Source organism: Calliphora vicina, chromosome 1 (genome assembly GCF_958450345.1).
Source record: "Calliphora vicina chromosome 1, idCalVici1.1, whole genome shotgun sequence".
NCBI lineage: Eukaryota > Metazoa > Arthropoda > Insecta > Diptera > Calliphoridae > Calliphora > Calliphora vicina.
In genome coordinates this window covers 17,143,159-17,160,428 of record NC_088780.1, presented here as the reverse complement: position 1 = coordinate 17,160,428, position 17,270 = coordinate 17,143,159, and the positions used below count along the sequence as shown (strand labels likewise).

The 17,270-nt window shown below is 24.5% G+C and overlaps 1 protein-coding gene across 4 annotated transcripts in view; it reads right to left on the bottom strand.

The window, feature by feature from the left end:
- Nucleotides 1–13,577: 13,577 nt before the first annotated feature.
- l(3)neo38 (lethal (3) neo38) overlaps nucleotides 13,578–17,270 on the bottom strand; it is a 53,190-nt gene continuing 49,497 nt past the window's right edge. For 2 of the 4 annotated variants that reach the window (XM_065516503.1, XM_065516505.1), the window contains exons 3-5: nucleotides 14,141–15,021; nucleotides 13,984–14,080; nucleotides 13,578–13,818 (exon numbers count right to left, since the gene is read on the bottom strand). In XM_065516503.1, coding sequence (XP_065372575.1) covers nucleotides 13,661–13,818; nucleotides 13,984–14,080; nucleotides 14,141–15,021 — 1,136 coding nt within the window. In that variant the 3' untranslated portion in view covers nucleotides 13,578–13,660. The remainder of the gene's footprint in view (nucleotides 13,819–13,983; nucleotides 14,081–14,140; nucleotides 15,022–17,270) is intronic. The other 2 variants (XM_065516504.1, XM_065516506.1) reach the window with 1 other exon arrangement.

The window sequence follows — 17,270 nt, the reverse complement described above, 5'->3', positions numbered from 1 at the left end:
TCTATAGAAAAGTAAAGTTATCGATAACTTTTCTATAGAAAAGTAAAGTTATCGATAACTTTTCTATAGAAAAGTAAAGTTATCGATAACTTTTCTATAGAAAAGTAAAGTTATCGATAACTTTTCTATAGAAAAGTAAAGTTATCGATAACTTTTCTATAGAAAAGTAAAGTTATCGATAACTTTTCTATAGAAAAGTAAAGTTATCGATAACTTTTCTATAGAAAAGTAAAGTTATCGATAACTTTTCTATAGAAAAGTAAAGTTATCGATAACTTTTCTATAGAAAAGTAAAGTTATCGATAACTTTTCTATAGAAAAGTAAAGTTATCGATAACTTTTCTATAGAAAAGTAAAGTTATCGATAACTTTTCTATAGAAAAGTAAAGTTATCGATAACTTTTCTATAGAAAAGTAAAGTTATCGATAACTTTTCTATAGAAAAGTAAAGTTATCGATAACTTTTCTATAGAAAAGTAAAGTTATCGATAACTTTTCTATAGAAAAGTAAAGTTATCGATAACTTTTCTATAGAAAAGTAAAGTTATCGATAACTTTTCTATAGAAAAGTAAAGTTATCGATAACTTTTCTATAGAAAAGTAAAGTTGTCGATAACTTTTCTATAGAAAAGTAAAGTTGTCGATAACTTTTCTATAGAAAAGTAAAGTTATCGATAACTTTTCTATAGAAAAGTAAAGTTATCGATAACTTTTCTATAGAAAAGTAAAGTTATCGATAACTTTTCTATAGAAAAGTAAAGTTATCGATAACTTTTCTATAGAAAAGTAAAGTTATCGATAACTTTTCTATAGAAAAGTAAAGTTATCGATAACTTTTCTATAGAAAAGTAAAGTTATCGATAACTTTTCTATAGAAAAGTAAAGTTATCGATAACTTTTCTATAGAAAAGTAAAGTTATCGATAACTTTTCTATAGAAAAGTAAAGTTATCGATAACTTTTCTATAGAAAAGTAAAGTTATCGATAACTTTTCTATAGAAAAGTAAAGTTATCGATAACTTTTCTATAGAAAAGTAAAGTTATCGATAACTTTTCTATAGAAAAGTAAAGTTATCGATAACTTTTCTATAGAAAAGTAAAGTTATCGATAACTTTTCTATAGAAAAGTAAAGTTATCGATAACTTTTCTATAGAAAAGTAAAGTTATCGATAACTTTTCTATAGAAAAGTAAAGTTATCGATAACTTTTCTATAGAAAAGTAAAGTTATCGATAACTTTTCTATAGAAAAGTAAAGTTATCGATAACTTTTCTATAGAAAAGTAAAGTTATCGATAACTTTTCTATAGAAAAGTAAAGTTATCGATAACTTTTCTATAGAAAAGTAAAGTTATCGATAACTTTTCTATAGAAAAGTAAAGTTATCGATAACTTTTCTATAGAAAAGTAAAGTTATCGATAACTTTTCTATAGAAAAGTAAAGTTATCGATAACTTTTCTATAGAAAAGTAAAGTTATCGATAACTTTTCTATAGAAAAGTAAAGTTATCGATAACTTTTCTATAGAAAAGTAAAGTTATCGATAACCTTTCTATAGAAAAGTAAAGTTATCGATAACTTTTCTATAGAAAACTAAAATTATCGATAACTTTTCCACAGAAAACTAAAATTATCGATAACTTTTCTACAGAAAAGTAAAATTATCGATAACTTTTCTACAGAAAAGTAAAGTTATCGATAACTTTTCTATAGAAAATTAAAGTTTTCGATAACTTTTCTAGAGAAAATTAAAGTTTTCGATAACTTTTCTAGAGAAAATCAAAGTTATCGATAACTTTGGTATAGAAAATCAAAGTTATCGATAAGTTTTCTATAGAAAATCAAAGTTATCGATAAGTATTCTATAGAAAATCAAAGTTATCGATAGCTTTTCTATAAAAAATCAAAGTTATTGATAACTTATCTATAAAAAATCAAAGTTACCGATAACTTTTCTAAAACAAATCAAATTTATCGATAACTTTTCTATTGAAAATCATTTCTCTAGAAAATTTTCAAGTTCATCGATATTGTAAATTCGAATTATCGATAACTATTCTAGAAAAATTTAAGTTATCGATCATTTTCATAAAGAAGAATAAAGTAATCGATAACAATTACGTTATCTTACTTGTCTATGAAAGGTTTTCTATACACAAAGTTCTATAAGATCAAAGTTATGAAAGATCTTTCCATGGAAAATCAAAGTTATTGAAAACTTTTCTATAGAAATTGAAAGGTATCGATAACTATAGGATATCGTTACATGAAATACAAGTTAATAATTTGTTTTTTATAGAGATCAAAGTTTGTACTCACCTTTTTTGTTTGATTGTTTGCGAAAAAAAAAACATTTACTCGATTTTGTTTTTATAATCTTTATTGAATTTGAAATGGTTACAATTTAAACGTTTTGTAATAATTTTTGTTTTGGTTTTTAATATAATAATTCATGTCGTGTTTTTTCTTTCTTACTTTTGGATTAAATTAAAATTGTTTAATATAATATATATAATCATTACAAAGTTTATATATATTATATTTATATATAATAAGTATCATTATTATTATTTAATTTATTTGGTTTTGCCTTATATTACAATAATTCAATACTTAAGTGAGTTGTTGGTTTTTCTTTTAATAAATAAAAAAAGAAAAAGTAAGTTTTTATAAATTTATTCTTTTTTTTAATTAAGATTGGTTTGGGGTTTTTTCTTTTTTATAAACAAAAACCTTATTAAATATTGGTTTATTTATTTGGTTTTTAAGTAATATTTAATTTAAAATTGTGTTTTATTTTATTCATATTATTATTATACTGTAATCATCACACTTAATATTTAAAAAAATTTATTATTTATTATTATTATTGTTATTAGTTTTAATGTAATATTAATAATTAATATAAATTTGAGTTTTATAAAAAAATATGTTTTTATAGAAACTAATTTGGGTTCTTCTTTTGTTTAAATTTTAAGAGAAATTAAAATAAATCGATAGGTTTAGTACAAAATATTTAAAAAATAAAAAAAATAAATAAAAATTTATAAATTTATTTCATAATCATGCCATATTTTCAAGACTTCTACATAACCTAACTTCATTATTTTTTTGTTTTCATTAATAATAATTTCTTAAAATTTTTCTTTTTCGTCACATTTTGTTTACCACATTTGTGTTACTACTCTTAAATAATTTAAAATATATTTAGTTTTATTTGTTAAATACTACTTTTGCCTTAAATTCAGTCCTTAACACAATCAATTTGTTCGTTATTTCCTAAACATTTTATAAAAATAAATCAACTAAATAGAAAAATATGTATATTTTCATTTTTATATTTTAGTTTTGAGAAATGAAAATTAAACGAAATACAATAAATTTAAAGATTTCAAAGAAGATTAAAATAATCATTAGAAAATATAAGATATTTCTGTCATTATTAGGGGGCGGATTAATTTATAAATAAATTTATGCGCCTAAAGATAGGCAAGAAATCTGTTAAACATAAATAGTTATTGCAACAAAAAACAACAAAAACAAAATAGATCAATAATCGTTCTGTTTGTTAGTTTTCATGCTTTAATAATTATTTTTTTAATAAAGCATATTCTTAGGCGCATAATTTTATTTATAAATGCATGTAAATCCGCTCCTTACTTATAACTAGGGGGCGGATTTCCATGCATTTATAAATAAAATGATGCGCCTAAGAATATGCTTTATTAAAAAATAATTATTAAAGCATGAAAACAAACAAACAGAACGAGTACTGATCTATTTTGTTTTTGTTGTTTTTCGTTGTAATAACTATTTTGTTTAACAGATTTCTTGCCTATCTTTAGGCGCATAAATTTATTTATAAATGCCTGCAAATCCGCCGCCTACTTATAACTTTTAATCAAAGTTTTCTTTAGATAATTAAAGTTCTTATTAATATTTCTAATAGAAAATATAAATTATGAATAATTTGTTCCTTTGTCAATCATTTTACTTAAACCATAGGCCTAACCCAATTGTCAAAAACCCAAGTGTAAGCCTCAAGGCTAACGACATGCTTGTGTTAAAACAACTAGTTACGTAGCTAGTTATGTAACTAGTTGTCATCCTAAATGAAAGGTAAATTCACCTAGAACTGCTGTAATATATTCTCGTTATTTAGGTTTTTGACAACTGAGTTAGGTCTTTGACAGGAGTGTTTCCGATCTATTTATTCTTCTCTATGATCTAAACATTCTTTAAAATAATATTGATTTTTCCTCCTACAAACCACATTCCAAAATTTTTAAATAAAAATATTTAAAATTAAACAAAAATAAAATAAAAATTTCAATAAATTATTAAAAATATTTAATTTAAATTAGTTTTTTTTTAGAAAATAATAATGCTACTTCTTATCATGTTTCTTTTTAAATGAAATTATTTTCTTTTAAATTCAATAAATGACTTTGTTTTAAACTTTTATCAATATTACAAAAAATGTGTGTGTGTTTGTGCATTTTATTATTTTCATAATTCATTAATAATTTTCAAAAAAATTTAAAATTTCTTTATTAATTTTAGAGTTAATTTTGCATAATTTCTTTGTTTTTTTTTTTTGGTTTTGTTTTGCTCTCGTAATTTATTTGTTTTCAAATATTGCGAAATTTTATTATTATGTTTTTGTTTTGTTTAAATATTTGTTTTTGTTTTAATATTTTGGAGGCATCATCCCTGAGTTTTGAATTGCTAAATTTGTTTTTTACTTCAATATACGTTTTTGTTTAAATACTTTTTCTTTTTGTTTAACCATAATTTATATTTGTTTTTGTTTATAAACTTGTAAATAGTTAATGGGATGATTTGTGAATTTTTTTGTTTGTAACGGTCATGATTGAATTTGTTTTCGAAATTATCAATTAATTGTTTTGGATTTATTTTATTGTGTGTGTGTGTTGTATATTTTAAAAAAGTATTGTAGTTTATGGCAAAAAAACATAAATTGTTTATTTCTTTATTTCTTTAATTATTTAATACTACTATTGTTTGGTTTGTTTTTGTTCTTTTTCTAAGTAATTATGAAAGATTTGTACTTTCTGCAAGTATTTTTGTTTGTATTTATTTGTTCTTATTGTAGTTATTTGTTTGTATTTGTTGTTGTTGTAATCTATAGTAAGTTTGTTTGTTTGTTATTTATTTATATTCTGCAATAGAAGACTATTTAATTTAATTTTAGTAAAAATATTAAGTTTTGTTTTTGTTCAGTTTGTTACACATATTATTTTGTAGTTTAATGACAGAGTTATGTAGTTGAAATACTGGTTTTTAGTAAAACGGAGTTTAAACTCTGGTTCAATATGTTATAAAAAGAGAAGATTAAAAAATAAAAGGGGAAATTTGAATATTTAGAAACTTGTTAAAAACAAATGTTATCGATTACCTTTTTATACTAAAAAAACTTAACGAAATCTTTGATTTTCTATTATATATTATCAAAACTTTGATTTTCTATAGAAAAGATTGATCATTTTTATTTTATGTAGAAAAATTAACGATAACTTTGATATTATCTAGGAAAGTAATAGCTTTGATTTTCTATAGAAAAGTTATCGATTACTTTACTTTTCTATAGAAAATGTATCGATAACTTTAATTTTCTAAAGAAAAGTTATCGATAACTTTAATTTTCTAAAGAAAAGTTATCGATAACTTTAATTTTCTAAAGAAAAATTATCGATAACTTTAATTTTCTAAAGAAAAGTTATCGATAACTTTAATTTTCTAAAGAAAAGTTATCGATAACTTTAATTTTCTAAAGAAAAGTTATCGATAACTTTGATTTTCTAAAGAAAAGTAATCGATTACTGAGAATATCGATATCTTTGATTGTCTATAGAAAAGTTATCGATAACTTTGATTTTCTGTAGAAAACTTATCGATAAATTTAATTAAATCTAGCAAAGAGCAAAAAATATAAATCAATTAAACTTTCTATAAAAAAAGTTGTCGATAACTTAAATTTTCTATAGATTTTTTAAGCTTGATAAATACTAGTTATTGCTTATCATGATTTTCTCTAGAAAATTTATCGATAACTTTGATTTTCTAAAGAAGAGTTATCGATAACTTTGATTTTCTCTGGTAAAGATTCCATAACTTGGATTTTCTATACAAACGTCATCGATAATTTAATTTTTTTTATAGAAAGTTATCGCTTATCATGATTTTCTCTAGAAAATTTAACGATAACTTTGATTTTCAATAGAAAAGTTATCGATAACTTTGATTTCTCATTGAAAAAATATGGATATCTTGGATTTCCTTTAAAAAAGATATGGAATATCGAATTCATCAAGAATAGTTATCGATAACTTGGAATTTCCATAGAAAAGTAAACGAAAACTATAGAATTATTGATACAAGGGTGGGTAAGAAAGTCCCTGCTATTTTGAATGAAACCCAATTTTTTGGATAAAAAGTTATTTTTATTTTTAAAATAGTTTCCTTTGAGCTCTATGCACTTTGTCCAACGTTTCTCCAACATTTATATCCCTTCCAAAAAATAAAAATTGTCGAGGTCATCAAAATAGCTATTTTTTTATGAGATGATTTCTTTGGTGGAGTCAAATCTCTTTCCGCCCAGAAATTTCTTCAGCTTTGGAAACATGAAATAGTCACTCGGGGCTAAACGAAATTCTGTAAACCACTTGTGTACCATAGTATTTATCAAGCCTTTAGTTTTTCCGCAAAAAATAATGATTAATTAATGGGCAGATGAAATTCACTTTTTTTCCAAATTTCTCCTCTAGTCACGAGGTAGTCTGCTATCAATGGCTGTCAAACACAAACTAAATGACGCATTTTGTTCAAATTTTGACAGGAGTCAACTGACAGATGTCTGATGACAGCAGCAGTGTGTCCTTTCAGTTAAGAGCCGGGAAACTCATGATAGACCCTCATAGACAACTTCGAATTTCTATAGAAAAGTTAACGAAAGTTTTTATTTTATAATGAAACTTTGATTTCTATGGTAAAGTTATCAATAATTTGGATTTTCTATACAAAAATTGTCCATAACATTAATTTTATCTAGGAAAGTTTTCGACGACTTTAAATATTTCTAGAAAAATTATCAATCAATTAAATTTTCTATACAGAAGTCATCGATAACTTAAATTTTCTATAGATTTTGTATCGAAAACTTTTATTTTCTATAAGTAATCGATGATCATGATTTTCTCTAAACAATTTATTGATAACTAGTATTTTCTACAGAAAAGTTAACGTTAACTTGGATTTTCTATCGGAAGGTTATCGATAACATTGATTTTCTGTAGAAAAGTTATCGATAACATTGATTTTAATGGAAAAGTTATCGATAACTTGATTTCATTTTGAAAATTTATCGATAACTTAAATTTTATTTAGAAAAAATATGGATATCTTGGATTTCTATTGAACATTTATTTTTCTGGAAAGGTTATCGATAACTTTCACTTGATGAAAGTATATCAATAACTTTGATTTCTATAGAAAAGTCATCGATAACTCAGGTGTTCTAAAGAAAAGTTATAGATAACTTTGATTTCTACAGAAAAGTCATCGATAAATTTGAATTTTTTTAGAAAAATTATCGATTACTTTGATTGTCTGTAGAAAAATGATCGAAAACTGAGATTTTTTATAGAAATGTTATCGATAACTTTGATTTTCTATAGACAAGTTATCGATAAAGATATCAATATCATGGATTTTCTATATAAATTTTAACGATATCTCTGACTTTTTATAAAAAATTAATCGATAACTTTGATTTTCAGTAGAAAAGTTATTGATAACTTTGATTTCTCATGGAAATATTATTGAAAACTTTGATTTTTTTTAGAAAAATTATTTTAATATTGATTTTTTATTGAAAAGTTATTGATAACTACGATTTTCTGTGCAAAATTTAGCGATAACTAAAAAAATTATTTAAATTTTTTACAGAAAAGTAAAATTTTCTCTAGAAAAGTTATCGATAACTTTTATTTTCTAATGAAATTTATCGATAACTTGGATTTTCTATAGAAAAGTCATCGATTATTTTATTTTTTTTTGTAGAAACTTATCGATAGCTTTGATTATCTTTAGAAAAGTTATCGATAACATTGATTTTCCATAAACAATTTATCGACAATTTACATTTTCTATAAAAAAAATATCGAACATTGATTTTAACTAGAAAAGTTATCGATAACATAAAGATATCCATAATATAGATTTTCTATAGAAATATTAACGATATCTCTGATTGTTATAGAAAAGTAATCGATAACTTTAATTTTTCATAGAAATTATCGATTTTTCTATATATAAGTAATTTATAACTTGGTTTTTCTATAGTTATCGATACTTTTTTTTATAGAAAGTTATCGATAGCTTTGATTTTCTATAAAAAAGATATCGAATAATTTATTTTCTCTAGAAAAGCTATCGATAACTCGATGCTGAATATCCAAATTTCACCTTAAAGATTTTACTCATATTTGTCTAAAGGGTAATACTAAAGGATTTGATTGGATTTTGTATTATTAAAGTAGTTTAGTATATTGTATTGTACATTATTCATTTGTATATAAAATTATTAATTTTATATTTCTTTTGTTCAAAAAATTATTATAGCAACTCTATTGACAAATAATCGCAGCAGCGACTGACTGGCTTAAAAATGACATTGATGTGATTGATTATTTATTTATTTTGTTATGGTAAAATATGTTTGTATTTATGGGGGGGAGGGATACTTAAAAATTAATTATTATTTTATTTTTTGTATATTAAGAATGTATTAATTTATTTATTTATGTTTTGAAGTACATATGTATGTTTGTAAGTATGTATATAAATGGAGATTATTGTTATTTAATTTACTTTAATTGTTGTTTTGTAATTTTTGTATATTATTTTTTATGGAATCTTTTTTAATATTAGTAATGCTTCCTTCCTGCTGACATTAGCTTTCATTTTTGTTATACACTTTTGTGTTTGTTTGTATTTTGTAATATTTATTTAAATTTATGTTTTGTTTTATTTTGTATAAATATTGTTTTGTTTTTTGAACTTTAAATTTACCATAATTTTATCTGAGAAGTTTACTTATTTTTTTCCTTTATTTTTCTTTCATTTCTTAAAAATGTAATTTGTTTGCAAGTTTTATTTTCTTTAAAAAAAAAATAAATATTATTATGCTGTTGTCAAAATTTTAGTTTTTTTTAAAAAAAAAATGTTGTAACATTTTGCGATTTGTCATTTGTTTACAAAATATATATGTAAGTAAGTTATTTTCAATTACATATTTGTCATTTTATTTTTGTGTGTTTACTTATTTTGTTTAGTTAAAACTATTTGTTTGTTTACTATATATAAAGTTTTGTCTTTAATAATGTTTTAATTACTGTAATATTTGTATTGATTTATATTGAACATTTTGTTGCAGTTTTCATTTACTTTCTTTATCTTATGTTTGTTTGTCAAAGTTGTTTAATTTGTTAAAAAGTTTTTGTTTTCAGTTTATTTTAGTATTTAAGACAACAAAATAAAAATACTTGACAGTTAGTGGTGACAGTTTTAGTTGTATTTTTTTTTTCGAAATAATAGTTTGTAAATGCATTGAATTTGTTTTTTTTGAAAATTTAATAAAAATATTTGCAAAATTACTATGAGTGTATATTATTGGGATATATTTTTAGTTGGTTTATTCGAGTTGTTTTGTTTGTTAAAAATTTTTTTATTTAGTTGGAATTTAAAATTAAAAAGTAAAATTTTCTTGGTTTTTTGTTTTTCAATTTAAAAACTACTAATATTATATAATAAGTTTATAAGCTTAAATACATAAAGCCTTAAAAGCATTATTACATCTAATTAAATATTTTTTGGTTTTTTTTTTCTTTGGAAAAATTAAAAAAAAATAACAAAATATTGAAAATAAATGATAAATATTGTAATAAAACACTACACTGAAATTGAAAATTAATCGGTTAATTGAAAATTTGATCGATAACTGAACTGTTGTTAAAAGGATATTTTATCGATAGATTTAAATATTAAAATGTTAGCAATTTGTTTTTATAAAAAAAATTTACAGAAAACATTGATTTTCCATAGAAAAGTTATCGATAACTTTTTTAACAAAGAAATGTTATCAATAATTTTTATTTTCTAAAAAAGAATTTCGATAACTTTGATTTTATATAGAAATGTTATCGATAACTTAGATTTTCTAAAAAAAATCAAAGTAAAAATAAAAATAATCGATATGTTTTCCATATTAAATCGAAGTTATTGACAATTTTTGTAGAAAATCATAATTATCGATAAAATTTCTTTGGAAAATCAAAGTAATCAATTAAGTTTCTATTAAAAAAGTAATCGATAACTTCGATCCCTTAATAAATGGTACAAATGGAATGTTGACTTTTATTTAACAACTGACTAGAAAATTTCGTTTATAAAGCTACGATAACATTTCTTTGGAAAATCAAAGTAATCGATTAAGTTTCTATTAAAAAAGTTATCGATAACTTTGATACTTTAATAAATGGTACAAACGGAATATTGTCTTTTATTTAACACCTGACTAGACCATTTCGTGTGTAAAGCTTCGGGTATACGATTGTCAGAAAAATGCTCAGAAAATGGTTAACACAACCATGAGAACTTATATTAAAACATATGGTTGTTAACCATTTATTGAACATTTTACTGACAACTTTGTAAGATACGACAACCGTATATCAGATTATTCCATCGATACATTTGATTTGTTAAACAAACATCTTTGTTACTAGAATAAATTCTATTGCAGACAATAAGTAATTTAAAGCAACACTAAAAAGTTTTTTTATAGAGAGAATTTACTATTAGCTGTTTATAGTATAAAGTGTATACTATAAACAGCTAATGCTACATTTTCGTTTTTAATATAGCTGCAAAATTTTATATTATTTGCTTGACAAAGTAAAACTGCTGCCTTTTTACAATTTGGCTATACTACATTGTCATTTTAAGACTATGTATTAAACATTTGATTAATAAAAGCCCAGATTTTATAATTCTGAAGGAAATTATATTGCCGGGCTAATTGAAGAGGCTCAATCCAAAGTTTACTTTGCCATAAAAATATGTTGCAACTTGTCTGTCCAATGTTTACAAAATTTAGTTTTTGGTTTTTTAATACACATTTATTACAGACAAATTTGGTGGCAAATTAAAGCTAACTATATGACTTGTCCATAAATATGCATATTTTTCTAATATTTTGCTTTAAAATCATGTAAAAATGTTAACTAAATTGTTAAATTCACAACCCAATTTAGAGTTTTATGTTTACCATTGTCATTCACTACGAATTGATATGGCAGGCAGGGATGGAAAATGGAATTTTTGAATGGTATTAGAAAAAATCTTAAAATTGTTGTTGTTTAAGGCAGCTAATAGTAAGCTGTTTATAATATAATTTAATATTATTCGCCCTCAATTTGTTGGGAGAGCTAGCATGTTGCCTTTTTTACAATCTGACTACACTACATTGTCATTTTAAGACTATGTATTAAATATTTGATTTGTTCTTTGCTATTCTCGGGCTAATTGAAGAGGCACAATTAAAAAAAAATGTTACAACTTTCGTAACCAATGTTTAAAAAACATTGTTATTGGTTTTTTAATACACATTTATTGCAGACATATTTGGTAGCAAATTAAAGCTAACTATATGACTTGTCCATAAATATGCATATTTTTCTAATATTTTGCTTTAAAATCATGTAAAAATGTAAATTAAATTGTTCAATTCACATCCGAGTTTAAAGTTGTATTTTTACCAGTTAGCATTCACTATGAATTGATATGAAAGCCTGGGATGGAAAATGTAATTTTTGTTTGGTATTAAAAAAATCTTATACACATTTATTACAGACATATTTGGTAGCAAATTAAAGCTAACTATATGACTTGTCCATAAATATGCATATTTTTCTAATATTTTGCTTAAAAATCATGTAAACATGCAAATTAAATTGTTCCATTCACATCCCAGTTAAGAGTTGTATTTTTACCAGTTAGCATTCACTACGAATTGATATGACAGCCAGGGATGGAAAATGGAATTTTTGTATGGTATTAAAAAAATGTTAAAATTGTTGTTGTTTTAGGCACAGGATTGTAAATCTTGAATGTTTACTTAATTATACATTAAAAAATATAGTTAAAAGTAGTTTTATTAACTAAATAAGTGCAAAAATTTACATAAATATTTTTTTTAGGATTTTCAAAAAACATGGACTAAAAATATATTGTACCGAATATAAAAATAGGAATTATCAATAAGATACAACTCATTTCATAGGTTGTGAATTGAACTTTTATAACTTTGTTAAAGTTGAAATTAAAACCATAGAGAATATACATAGAGTGGAAACTCTCCTGTCAAAGACCTAACTCAGTTGTACGAAACCTAAGTGGTGAGAATGTATTAGTAGAAAAAACTATGTGAAAACAAAAACAACACTCGTATGTGTGATTTTTTGAGTAATTTTTTTGTTTGACTTTTTTTCTAGTTTCCGCTCTATGTTTCTCTATGATTAAAACATTCAAATTGAATTCAAATTAAGACATTTTTGTTAAAAACTAAGGAAAACTTAAAAATTATTGTTTTTTTTTTGTTAAATTAACATTTCTTATTCAGTGTAGTGTGTTTTACTTTTGAAAACGTTTAGAGACGTTCTACTATTACAGATTTAATCAAACTAATTAATAATTTAAGAATTAAAATAAATATCTAAAAAAAACTAAAATTATTTAACAAAATGTGTAAAAGTTATAAAAAAAATATAAATTTTAATAACAAAAAAAATGTATTTAAAAATTAAATAAAAATTGTTTTAAAAAAATTGCACATTTAAATTTTACAAAATATCTATTATTTAATAAATATACACAAATAGTTTATTTTTTTCATTTATAATTATTTTTGTTTTTTTTTTTAGCCAGCAAAGATCACAAATATTTTATTTATAAATGTTTAAACAAAAAACTGTTTTCTGTAAGTTAACTTAACTTGGCTTTTCAGCTGGCAATGTTGGGTTAAGTTTCTTTATTTTTGCTTTATTAATTATTATTAATTGTTGTTGTTTTTTAATTTTATTTTGTAAATATGAATATTTTGTTGTTTTTTGTTTTTGTATATTTTTTTGTACATTTTAATTGCTATCATTTCAGTATTTATTTATTATTTCTTGAAGTATAAAGTTTCAGAAATTTGTTTTTTGAGTTTAACAAATCTTATATTTTTTTTTTGTTAATTTAACATTTTTGTTAGCAAATTTGTGCGTTTTAAAATTAAGTTTTTTTTTAAAAGAAAGAAAAATAAACTTAAAAGTTAAAAAATTTTATTTAAATTAAATTTAAAATGGGGGAGGTTGAGGGGGTTGTTTTTTTTAAATAAAATATAAAAAAAATATGACGCTTAGCAGGACATTTAGTAAATTTTTATAAAATTTCTTAATATTTGAAATCCTTTGCTTAATTAAAGAGAAATTGAAAAGTAATTTCCTGTCCAATTTCTCTTTAAATTGCAATTGATCCCAAACATTTTGTTAGTTTAGAAATTTTATAATAATTTACCAAAAGTCCTTGTACGAACCTCAGGAACCATGTAGAGTGCTGTTCTGATTGTTGGCGTTGTTGTTGTTGTTGGTGCCAGTACCAGTGGTGTTGACATTTTGGGCTGAAACCTCGGATTTAACACGACGAGCGATGTGAGAGCGTGTATGTTTGCGTAAATGATCCTTGCGATAGAAACCTTGGGAGAGAGGGAGAGACAAGACAAATGAGGTTTTAAAAAGGTTTTGAATCCTAAATGTTTTTATAAATTCACTAAGACCAAGAAGAGAAATTAGTTTTGAGTCTATTCCCTTCTCTCTAAGGATACAGGATAAAATCTTTATATTAAAACTACAACTCTTACCTTTTCCACACTCAATGCAAACATGTTTCTTTTCGCCGGAATGTATGACAATGTGTAGAGTTAATTGCTCCTTTCGTTTAAATGATTTCATACAAATCTATTGGAAACAAAGAAAAATTAATAAAATGATCAAAAGATTCCAAAAATCTAAACTTACATTGCACACATGTGGTCTATCCGGTATATGCGACAACTTGTGTCGGGTCAAATGATCCTTACGCTTCAGCGCTGCATTACAGATGTCGCACACAAAACGCCGTTCCACCGCATGCGATATGACATGCTGTTCAATTAAAGAACGATCCGGATAGGCCATTTGACATTCGGGACAACAGTACAAAGTCGAACCATCCAAAGCCTTGGTTTCCCTAATCTCACCAGGTTTTGGTCGGGGTTTCTTCTCCTTTGGGGGCTTCTTCTTCTTACCCTTCTTGCCCTTAGTGGGGGCGGCCGGTGCAGTACCATCCACAGTGACTGCCGTACCATTGGCTGCTGCAGGCGCTGTGCTGGTAACCACTGTATTGCCATTAGCCACACCATTGCCATTGGTGGTAACATTAACATTGCCATTTGTGGGCGGCATTACTTGATTGGCCACCATTTGCTGCTGTTGCTGGGCACTATTGACATCATTCAAATTCGGTATATGCTGCTGATGATCCATGCCCACCAGGCCCGCCGAGCCATTGCCATTATGTGTATGATGATTACCATTCGCCTGGGTTTGACTGGGTGCCAGCGACACCCCGCCCAGTGCCAAACTGGCCAAATTGCTGCCATTCTTGAGCACATCGTTTTTTATGTTAAAGCCCGAAGTCGTATCCAAATTGCTCAAATTCAAATTCCCTGAGTTGATTTGTGAGCCCACAATACCTGAGGATTCCTTTTTAATCGTTTCGGAATATTTGAGGAAGTGTTGTATGGAAATTGGCAGTGTAGCGGAGAGCAAATGCGATGAGTAATCCACGGTATTGGCAGTATTGGCCAATGTTTGCCACGATTGATTGACATTTTGTAAAATCTGTTGATTTAGAACTGCTGAGGTAGCGGAAATAGAATGAAATTGAAAGGGAAAAAAGGGGAATTTTGAGTACAAAGAATAGAATAGTGAGAGTGAGAGTGTAAAAGGTTTTGACCGAAAAGCAAACAGAAAAGGAAAATTTTGAAACGAAAATAATAAATTTTGAAACTAAACCTCATTAACAATTAAGTGTCAACCAGTAGTTAGTACCAAAGTATAACAAGTAGTCCAACTCTTTGACAGCAGTACCTAACTCTATACATGTGTTAGTGAAAAAGTACCTAAGTCTAAATATGTGTTAGTTACAAAAATGTATATGTGTTGGTTCGTTTTGAATTTTCACCATACACACAGAGTTCTAAAAAAATGTTTAAATTTTAATTTATTTAAATTTTGTTCTATTTTCAATACCAAAAATTGAAACTCTGTTCTATATTTTAAAACCTACCACAAACAAAATAAAACGTCAAAATTAATAAAAAAATATTTTTTAGTTTGTGCGAAATGGACTTGCTTCGGAAAAGAAAAAGTGCTAAATGTGTTGAAAAAAATTATAAAATAATGTGTGTTAGTGAATTTACGCGTATCAAACTATATTTATTGGACAATTTATAGATAAAATTTCGAGACTTTTGATGTGTATAATTCTCTCACAAGGGTGTTGAATTTACACAGTACCCGTATATGTGAGAGAGTAAATTTATAAAATAGAGAGTTGGACTACTTGGTATACTTTGGTTAGTACTAACCACAGGTTTTAATATTGAAAATTAGTTGGGAATCACTAGATTGTAATTAAGAAATTAAAAGCCAATTTTTTAGGTTGGCGTTAATTTGGAGTCCATTAATTTGTCAATTGGCAGAGAAAAATTTGACCTATTTTATATCAGCAGAAAGGAAATTGTGTGAACTTTTTAAAAATTTATAAATATGTTTAATATTTCCGGAAAATTTAGAAATATTTACAAAAAAAAGAGACAAATGAAATTTAAATTTTTTGCTTTAAAAACTCTTAATTTTATTTTGCAGATTTTTAAGCTTAAAGCATAATTTCATTGAAAATTTAAGTATTTTCACGAAATCTATTCCGCCGGCCTTGATTTTATTTTCAAAATTATTTCTGATTATTAAAAGGATTGAAAATTAGGAAAGGTGGGAGAGATTTTTTTGTCAGGGCCTGCTAGAAGTAGGGTACATGTCAAGACCTTTTCGTTTAATTTCAAACTAATGTGTTTTTCTATATTAAAAGGATTAAAAAATACAAAAAGCAGACGAGTTTTTTTTTTAATTTCAAACCCTGCAAAGCTATTAATAAAGTTTGAAGTATTTGCGTTCATTTTCAGACATATTTCTTACATATTCTTATATAAAAATTAGAAAAAGTAGACGAGGCTTTTTCAAACATTGCATGTAGCATGCTTCAAAGAATCTTAATAAAATTAAGCTTTTACTAAATTGTGAAGTTTTTTCGTTCATTTCCAACATACATATTTATTTATATTAAAAGGTTTCAAAATTAGAAAAAATACGCAAGACATTTTTGTTATGGTATTTTTAAAATGTATCAATTTCAAAAACTGCTGGGAGTAGGGTACTTATCAAAATCTATATAAAATAAAGTTTTTAATAAATTTTAAAAACTTTTCATTTGTTTCAAACATATTCCTTTATATTCAAAGGTTTCAAAATTAGAAAAATTAGTCGGGCGAAACTTTTTGTTACAGTTAAAAAATTATGAAAATTTTTCAAAATTTTCTTAATTTCAAACATGAACAAATGAAGGATGCTTGACAAAATCTGTAATAAATGTAGATATTAAAAAATTTTGAAGTCTTTTCTAGTGGATTATTTAGAAAAAGTTATAATTTTATAAACAAACATTCGAGAAAATGTTTAAAGAAAATAGTTTGTCTAAAATTCAGCCTCTTTTAGTTAATTTTTCAAAATATTGATTTTGAGAATTTTTCTTCATCACGGAATTAAATTTTTTATATAAATTTTACTTTTTTTCATCTAAAAGTTATTTGCAATAAAGAAAATAATATCAATTTTTAAAATTAAAATAAATATTTATCATGATGAAATGGTTGTCAAGATAAAATTATCCATTTATTAGTATTCAAGGCGTATTAACAAGGTGAGTGCGTCCCGGCAACAAATACAACAATGCAAAAACAACAGGCAATTTGTTTTTGTTAAAATGTACGTTAAATGTCAAAATCAAGGCGAATTAAAATATTACTATGTTATTTACAATAACAAATGT